The 10,328-nt window shown below is 33.7% G+C and overlaps 1 protein-coding gene across 2 annotated transcripts in view; it reads right to left on the bottom strand.

Moving 5' to 3' along the window:
* The window catches only part of LOC107713595 (serine/threonine-protein kinase 10-like), a 52,642-nt gene extending 42,683 nt beyond the window's left edge, over positions 1-9,959 (bottom strand). For both annotated transcript variants that reach the window (XM_016519149.1, XM_016519151.1), the window contains exon 1: positions 9,574-9,959. In XM_016519149.1, the coding sequence (XP_016374635.1) occupies positions 9,574-9,732 (159 nt within the window). In that variant the 5' untranslated portion in view covers positions 9,733-9,959. The remainder of the gene's footprint in view (positions 1-9,573) is intronic.
* Between the last annotated feature and the right edge of the window lie 369 nt (positions 9,960-10,328).

The raw sequence follows: 10,328 nt of genomic DNA, 5'->3' as shown, positions 1-10,328 counted from the left end.
AAAGGGTTTAAGCATAAAAACAATAAGTGTAATACTACTTTAAATTGTTGTTTTTCCCCAAAAAAATTAAAAAGTTTTCCGTTTAATTTAATTGCAATTTTGTTTTTGTTTTTCTGAGCAAAAAATAAATATCATACATTTTCCCCTGATTTACAAAAGACACCCACTAAAATATAATTCAGTGTAACAATCTTGTCAGGCGTATTTACAACAAAAATCAGTTTATAACATATATTTCTAAAGAATTTTATACTCATTTAAAACACAATAAAATGTAATAAGCTCCTTTATTCTTTTATATATTTTAATATGTACAGGTCAGAATAAGCATGTTTGAATTTTTACATAAATATTGTATTCATTTTTTGAGGAGTCAAACCACAACATTTTAAAATGTGAACTAACCATGCTTTGTCATAAAAATTTAATTATCTAAATTTTTAAACATATTGACCTTGATGACCTTGAGGGTTTGCAACTCTGCTCTATATATAATAATATAACTTCCTTTTTTTGTTGTTGTTTTTCTCTCTCTCTCACTGTGCATTGTGGTCACACCAAATACCTTTTGATTCAATTTTTAAAATACTGATGAGCAGCAAAGCAGTTTTGTTAACTCCCCAGCGACTTAAGACTGCTTTTGTGCTCCAGGGTCACATATATTATTACTCATTTTTATTACTCTGGCATATCTGATTTTGTCAGCCCAAGCACCTCCTCCCCGCACCCCATTTATTGTGTACTTTTTATGCACTTCCAATGTAAATGTTAACTAAATAAATGTATATAGTAAAACAGAGGTAGTCTTCACGTGTGAGATTTGACAGCACGGTGGGAAACATGTTAGTATGCAGCGTTACTCGAGGTGGAGTCAGTCATTGTGGTAAGCTGAGAATGTTTTTAGAGGAAACTGCGTTGCCAAACCACTCAAAAACAAGACTTCCGCTTTTTTCATAAAAACTCAACTTAAAGCAGACATGATTTGGCACCACTAACAGACAGTTAGACTTGTATAAGTGATTAAATGTAATACAGGAGAGAATGAAAGTAGAACAGGTTGAGATGGTTGACATTGTCAGTGGTTGCCATGGCATTGCTATGTGATTGCTTGGGTGTTTCCGGTGGTTGCTAGGGTCATGCAGAGGAGTCAAACTGTGCAAATGGTGCAGATGAGTCACACGCTGATGTGATGCTTGACCTAGTAAACACAACTAACTTACATCTGTCTTAACCTCTGTTCAATAAAATAACCGGAAAAGAAACTCCACAGCCTCTGAATATGAAGAACTATCTCAGAAGACCTCTGCACAAATGCTTCTCATAGAGTATCATCTCTGTGTAGGGGTGTACGATATTTATTGTCTACGGTAATATCGTAATTATTGTTTTAACGATGTGTGAGCTGACATTAGAGTATGCCACTCAAAAAACAAACAAAAAAAAGTCCATAAGCATTGAATGCATGATGAAACTAATTAGAATGAAGTTTGAATGTCCCTATTATGCAAGTTATGAAAGCAAAAAATATCCCTGTATGTTTTTTTTATATATATATATATATATATTTATAAGATATGATATAGTTTAGTAATATCACACAAGCAAGTGCTGTTTTCCCGAATATCTGCACGTGAGCGTGATCGCAAATGTTGTATTGATTTTATACAACAGTTCAACAAACAAAAAAATATCACACAAGCAAGTGCTGTTTTCCCGAATATCAGCACGTGAGCGTGAGCGCAAATGTTGTATTGATTTTATACAACAGTTCAACAAACAAAAATTTCAAGTTGAGTGAGTTATATTTTAGACACAATATTGTCCATTTTCGGCCAATGAAAACACTGCAGTGTTTCACTCCTGAATGAATCGGTTTTTGAACGAATCATTTGAGTCAACGATTCAATGATCCATTCATAAAGACAGCTTAATTTCTAAATGAATCAGGCATTTTGAACGAATCGTTTGAATGAATGATTCAATGAATCACTCATTAAGACAGGGATTTGCCAGCAGGTTTTAATGTCATATTTATTTACCTATGGCAGGCCTAAACCAGTCAAAAACACAAATATTATTTGTTGAAAATGAGATTGATTCAACACTAACTGCGGTTACTGAAACCACGCCTTCTTTCTTTGCGTGCACATTTGGGCGGCATTATGCAACTATTTCCACATAGTGAGGTAGATATGTGAATATCTCTTTGGTTTTGAGACTTGTCTTTGCAACTTCAGGGATCTTATCTATGCACAATCAGTTTGTAACACTCCAAAGAGAAAGGAAAACTTGAAATTGCATCATATGACCCCTTTAAAGATTCCTAAATGCATCTACTTTCGGAAGGCCAAATAAAGTGCTTTTGCTTTTGCCTAGAAACACACAGCGTCTCCCTGACATGGCTGCTTCAACACTAACTGCGGTTACTGACACCATGCCTTCTTTCTTTGCGTGCACATTTGGGCGGCATTATGCTAATATTTCCACATAGTGAGGTAGATATGTGGGGGCGTGTTAGAACGAGCCGTTTTAGGGGGGAGTGGCCGAGTCTTAACTTTGATAAAGAATATCTCTTTGGTTTTGAGACTTTAGTCTTTGCAACTTCAGGGATCTTATCTATGCACAATAAGCTTGTAACACTCCAAAGAGAAAGGAAAACTTGAAATCGCATCATATGACCCCTTTAAGAAAGGAAGGTCATAGAGGACTTTGCCATCAACAAAAATATTGAGTTGATCTCAATACAGAATTACATTAATGACAGAACCAGATCTTTAATCATAATTTCAGTCATACATTTCAAGCTATTTGTCTTTGCAACAAACATAACTGATTGATGTGTTTTTTTTGTTTAGTTTTTTTCAGTTTGTTTGTTTACGTGTAACTCCACTGTACACAAAATCTAGGAAACAATTTTCACTCAGTGCTAGTAAATTTCACAACTAATTACAAAGAAACGGCAAGTAATTGAATTCAACATGAAATATTTAAGTAGAAAGACTGAAATAGTAATTCTTGTAATCTTTGTTTTATTTACAACCTAAAAAAAATTACAGTGTTTCAGCTGGCCAATCAGAGCAGACTGCGCTTGTCGGAAGGAGGGACTTTGTAGAAAACGAAGCGTTTGAGAGAGGCGGGGCATAGAGGACCTACAATAATGTACAGTATTTGAAAAATAATGTGTTTTTTGAACATTAAAGCATGTCAACATATTCTGTTACACCAAATACACCAAATAATGATCTTTAAAAAACATCATATGACCCCTTTAAAGTTCAATCAGTGGCTTAAATGGTTTCAATGAATTGTGAAACTACAAATAATGATGGACAGAAACAATGAGGCCTTAGTGTGGATGATGATGCAGTTGATCTAATATGTAGAATATGCTCATGTCCACCCACAGTGAAGACGCTCTTATCTTTCTGAAGCCAGCAGCACTGAACGTTGGTGATTAGCCGAGCTCACGTGATCTCAGACTTCACAAGCACTACAGGATCATCGTCACACACGTCAAACTTTACCCTGACGGGCATTCGGGTTCACCTCCACATGTTCTCCATCAATAATTAACGATCAGAGAACTACTCAGCATTAACTAACAGGAGAAAACAGGAGGACTCCTCTTCAAAACACCATCAGAGAACGCATGAAATTTGGCTGAATTCAATTTAGTTATTTTGGTGCGATTCAAGATTAAAAATCAAATACATAAAATTTTGGATTTATGTATTTGAATAGCACATATAATTTCCATCCACACTGAAAAAAAATCATACTGATTTTTTTTTAAGGTAAGTGGTTGCAATCAATTTATTTTAGCTACATTTAAATAAACTAATTGAGTTGAATAACTTTCAGCAAAATGTGTTTATTTAAATGTAGCTAAAAAAAATGATTGCAACCACTTACCTTAAAAAAATTAGTAAATTCAATTAATCTTTTTTTTTTCAGTGCATTTGAATTACAGTTTTAACAAACGAATAAACGTGATGTAATGCATATTTGTCAGTCATTCATAAATTAATCAGCGAAGAAATATGTACAATTTCTGTTATAGTACTAATAAACTGAATGTGTTTTAAATACACAGTAAACAGGTTTATATATTTATCATCAATCACATATACATTAAAAACTAATTGAATATTGCTTGTTCCACAGCTAGACATATTTTAGCCATGTTCATATTTGAATAACTGGTTTACAGTGAACAGATTCGAATGCATTTTGAATATGACGTTTAAATAAACTCAAATAGATGCAAATGGTTATTAATAAATGTTTTTGAGTGCAGAAATCGGACCCGTTTCGTTTATATACTGCATGACTTACAAATATGCATCACATTAAGTTTATTAGTTTATGTTATTACTGTGTAATATAAATGGATATGCAATTCAAATACATAAATCTTAAATTTAGGATTAAAATTTAAAATGTAATGTCTTAAACATATTTTTGATGAATCACATCGAAATATCTGAATTGAATTCCGTCGAACGGTGGCCAGATTTCACACGGAATTCAAATTTTTGCAAATACTTCCATCCCGATTTAAACGTTATAAACAGGCCTAAATATTTTTAGTGTATTTTTAAAAGACATCAAGAAGGCATTTTCAAACCTGATGTACAAAAAGAGTAAACAGACCACAAATGATGTCTTGCGATCACTTCTATTGGAAGAGCAAAAATACAAACAAAATACCTGGCCATATTGGGTCTGAAATACGATATTCACTTTTTGTTTATGGAAATACAAACTTCCATAAACGAGTAGAACGAGAATATGCAGAATTTTCGGATTGAGCTCCAAGTTCTTTTGCAGCTAGACTGCATATAAATGTGACCCTGGAGCACAAAAGCAGTGTTAAGTCGCTGGGGTATATTTGTAGTAATAGCCAACAATACATTGTATGGGTCACAATTATTGATTTTTCTTTTATGCCAAAAATCATTAGGATATTAAGTAAAGATCATGTTCCATGAAGATATTTTATAAATCTCCTACCGTAAATATATCAAAACTTAATGTTTGATTAGTAATATGCATTGCTAAAAACTTCATTTGGACAACTTTAAAGATGATTTTCTCAATATTTTGATTTTTTTTGCACCCTCAGATTCCAGATTTTCAAATAGCTGTAGAAGCGAGAGGTCAGAAATATCAATATTTTTGGACTAAAATGTTAATCTTTTTTTAACACTATTTCGATAAAATGCATGCTTATGAATAATTATGTCTGAAATAATTACTTTATGAGTATTAGTTACATTGATTAGCAACAGAAAACCTAAACTGTTTTTTTTTTTTTTTATGTATTGTCATTTGTTTTGCTCCATTATTAGAGTAATAAGGAAGTAACATTGTCTAAACTGCAAATGTGTGTAATGTGGTTCCATAAAGTCACGTGCATCGACACGTAAAACATGATGACCTGATCTGCACTTTGAGATCCTGATCATGATTAATCTTTACCTACCAAACTGAGTGTTATTACACTTATGAAGCAGGACCAGATGATTGTGTTCTTAGCGTTTTCATTTCTTGAGTTTCTAAAGGACAGCACGTTGCACAATATTAGACTCATGTTCTGTTCTCATTACACAATCACTCATTCATAACTCTGACATATTTCCTTTTTGTAGATGAATCTGCCGCTTCCAGAACAAAACTTCCTTTAGTGGCACTCAAACTGATTTTTACATTATATTTATCCTAAACATTTATTTGTATCGTATATTACACAAATACATCATTATAATTTATACATTCTAACTCTCACAAGCAAAAGTTTGTTAATTGGACAACACAAAAAATAAAAAAATAAAAAATAGCCTACATAAAGAAAATAAAGACCATTTTAGAATTATTTAATATTACTTTGAAGCTCCATCCAACAAAAATGCATTCTCATTACTGTAGAGTACACTGTTTGTAAATGTACATAAAGCAGCTCAAATACATAAATCAAGAGTACTGTAACATAAAAGATCAATGATCATTTGCTTTGTGTATCTGTGTCAGTAAGAAGGCAAATTGCTTAAACCATGCTTTCAGCATTACATTTGTATTTAAATTTTACAACTATTTATGCAAATGTATTGAGAGATAAAATAAATAAACTTTTCCGATATAAACAAAAAAAAAATATTGCATTAGAGCATAAAAATAAATGAGAATCTAATGAAAATTACAACTGAGAGTTGCTTATTTCAGAGAATTTCAAACAAAGTCAAAAGAAAAAAATGTGTTGACGCATTACAATCACGAGAATGCTCATAGATGCATGCTAAAAATATAGATATTTACAAACTGTACGGTCTCAAAAATAAGCTCCGATTAATTCATGCGATTACTTTTATCATTTTGGATGGAGAAATGGCCAGAGCATGTTTTCATGAGATTTGCCTCACTGCAGTATTACTCCACTGTGAAAGCTGTCTTTGTTAAGGTTGTATTTAACCCCAGTCCGCCTGGTCTCTGAGGGCGAGAGGGCCGCAGTGACCCTGGATCTCATGGGGCCCCATAGTTCAGGACACCGTGTTGGGGACAAAGGGCAAATTCAGCGTTTCCTACACTAGGGCTCCTCTCCGCCTACCGAAACTGCAGCACATTCCGGTATCTTCCTACACAGTGACTCTGAGTGGCCCCTGAGGGCCCCGGGCTGAATGCATGTGACCCGTCAGGATATCTAACATTAACATTAACCACAGTTAAGCTAGTACAGTTAAACAGTTAGTCAAGATGGTTTCCTTAAGGGTAGCAACACCCTAAGGGTTGCATTACTTCATGTCACATCAATGCATATCAGCAGCATGTTATTACATGAAATACTGAGCTGCACTGTAATCCATTCAGTCAAGTGTGCACTTGAATCGAAGTGTTATCTCTTGACTGGCTCATAGTTTTTTAATTTAAATGAACACACTGTTTATAAATGTAAATAAATAATTCTAAGACAGAAAAGCTTAATAATTTGTTTTGTGCATGCGTGTTTAAAAACATTTTAAAGTGTGACAAAGTGTGTCAATAAGAAGACAATTCTTAGTATTTGTAAATAATAGCCAACAATACATTGTATGGGTCAAAATTATTGATTTTTCTTTTATGCCAAAAATCATTAGGATATTAAGTAAAGATCATGTTCCATGAAGATATTTTATAAATCTCCTACCGTAAATATATCAAAACTTAATGTTTGATTAGTAATATGCATTGCTAAAAACTTCATTTGGACAACTTTAAAGATGATTTTCTCAATATTTTGATTTTTTTTGCACCCTCAGATTCCAGATTTTCAAATAGCTGTAGAAGCGAGAGGTCAGAAATATCAATATTTTTGGACTAAAATGTTAATCTTTTTTTAACACTATTTCGATAAAATGCATGCTTATGAATAATTATGTCTGAAATAATTACTTTATGAGTATTAGTTACATTGATTAGCAACAGAAAACCTAAACTGTTTTTTTTTTTTTTTATGTATTGTCATTTGTTTTGCTCCATTATTAGAGTAATAAGGAAGTAACATTGTCTAAACTGCAAATGTGTGTAATGTGGTTCCATAAAGTCACGTGCATCGACACGTAAAACATGATGACCTGATCTGCACTTTGAGATCCTGATCATGATTAATCTGTACCTACCAAACTGAGTGTTATTACACTTATGAAGCAGGACCAGATGACTGAGTTGTTCTTAGCGTTTTCATTTCTTGAGTTTCTAAAGGACAGCACGTTGCACAATATTAGACTCATGTTCTGTTCTCATTACACAATCACTCATTCATAACTCTGACATATTTCCTTTTTGTAGATGAATCTGCCGCTTCCAGAACAAAACTTCCTTTAGTGGCACTCAAACTGATTTTTACATTATATTTATCCTAAACATTTATTTGTATCGTATATTACACAAATACATCATTATAATTTATACATTCTAACTCTCACAAGCAAAAGTTTGTTAATTGGACAACACAAAAAATAAAAAAATAAAAAATAGCCTACATAAAGAAAATAAAGACCATTTTAGAATTATTTAATATTACTTTGAAGCTCCATCCAACAAAAATGCATTCTCATTACTGTAGAGTACACTGTTTGTAAATGTACATAAAGCAGCTCAAATACATAAATCAAGAGTACTGTAACATAAAAGATCAATGATCATTTGCTTTGTGTATCTGTGTCAGTAAGAAGGCAAATTGCTTAAACCATGCTTTCAGCATTACATTTGTATTTAAATTTTACAACTATTTATGCAAATGTATTGAGAGATAAAATAAATAAACTTTTCCGATATAAACAAAAAAAAAATATTGCATTAGAGCATAAAAATAAATGAGAATCTAATGAAAATTACAACTGAGAGTTGCTTATTTCAGAGAATTTCAAACAAAGTCAAAAGAAAAAAATGTGTTGACGCATTACAATCACGAGAATGCTCATAGATGCATGCTAAAAATATAGATATTTACAAACTGTACGGTCTCAAAAATAAGCTCCGATTAATTCATGCGATTACTTTTATCATTTTGGATGGAGAAATGGCCAGAGCATGTTTTCATGAGATTTGCCTCACTGCAGTATTACTCCACTGTGAAAGCTGTCTTTGTTAAGGTTGTATTTAACCCCAGTCCGCCTGGTCTCTGAGGGCGAGAGGGCCGCAGTGACCCTGGATCTCATGGGGCCCCATAGTTCAGGACACCGTGTTGGGGACAAAGGGCAAATTCAGCGTTTCCTACACTAGGGCTCCTCTCCGCCTACCGAAACTGCAGCACATTCCGGTATCTTCCTACACAGTGACTCTGAGTGGCCCCTGAGGGCCCCGGGCTGAATGCATGTGACCCGTCAGGATATCTAACATTAACATTAACCACAGTTAAGCTAGTACAGTTAAACAGTTAGTCAAGATGGTTTCCTTAAGGGTAGCAACACCCTAAGGGTTGCATTACTTCATGTCACATCAATGCATATCAGCAGCATGTTATTACATGAAATACTGAGCTGCACTGTAATCCATTCAGTCAAGTGTGCACTTGAATCGAAGTGTTATCTCTTGACTGGCTCATAGTTTTTTAATTTAAATGAACACACTGTTTATAAATGTAAATAAATAATTCTAAGACAGAAAAGCTTAATAATTTGTTTTGTGCATGCGTGTTTAAAAACATTTTAAAGTGTGACAAAGTGTGTCAATAAGAAGACAATTCTTAGTATTTGTAAATATTATATGTTTTCGGCATGAATTATCTACATGTCATAACCAAACAGGTTGCCAATTATTAAAACTTTTTAAAATCCTACTACGCTCAAGGCTTAGTTTATGAATATTGATTACGTAACTGACGTTCCCCAAGCAGGCCTCACTGATTGGCTGAAAGACCGCTACGGGTGAGCGGCAGCGAATCAGGTAGAGTCCTAGCTTATGAATATTAAATATTCTATTTAATACAGACTGCAACGTCAACAAGACAAAATTAATATTCATGGGCAAATCTTTTACCATGGTAGAAGTCGTAGTTTCGTTTCGCTGCCCAACAGGTTTATTACGGTCCGAACTCACCTTATAAACTTTGCCGAAAGCGCCGTCGCCCAGTTCCCCGATAATTTCCCAAATGTCGTTAGGATTTACATCCCGATGAACGTGCTCATATTGTTTGGTTTTCTTCTTCACGTCAATTGTAGGAAGACGGAGGATCTTGCTGAATTTTGCAAAAGCCATTTTAAATAAAACAGACAGCGGGCTCAAATGCTAAAAAACAGATGATGAATTAGTTGACTTCAGAAAAAAACAAAAGCGAGTGAGCTGAAAACTGTCCAACACTCCACGGAAGTAGACACATTCATCATTAGAAAAAATAATAAAATAAAAAAACATCAAACTGTGATGGACTGATTCCACGCCATCCACGAGCAAGCGACTGAAGATCTCATGTTCACCTGTTCACTCACTGCTGCTGTGAGTCCGAGACACAGAGCCACGCCCACTGCACGAACCACGCGATTATGGGATTTGTAGTTTTAAAGCCATTTGTGCGTCATCAGAACTACAGGAGCAAACCATTTTAATGAATTTTAAGTAATCTTAATAGTTGTATTTAACAATGATATTTTAATAATATAGTCAAGACGCACAGAAAAAACAAAAACAAGGAACAGACCAAATCTCTTGAGTTAAAAAAAATAAAATAAAAATAAATTTGCACACCACCTCCACCTAGTGGTAACATGTGGTATATATATATATGTATATAAAGTGTTGTATACAAACAGTTGAGTATTTTTTAGATACTAATAGAAAGAACCAAAGATCAGCAT

The sequence above is a fragment of the Sinocyclocheilus rhinocerous genome, unplaced genomic scaffold (assembly GCF_001515625.1).
Source record: "Sinocyclocheilus rhinocerous isolate Xijiao unplaced genomic scaffold, SAMN03320098_v1.1 scaffold599, whole genome shotgun sequence".
In the NCBI taxonomy this organism is placed as follows: Eukaryota; Metazoa; Chordata; class Actinopteri; order Cypriniformes; family Cyprinidae; genus Sinocyclocheilus; species Sinocyclocheilus rhinocerous.
This window is presented reverse-complemented; position numbering and strand designations above follow the sequence as displayed.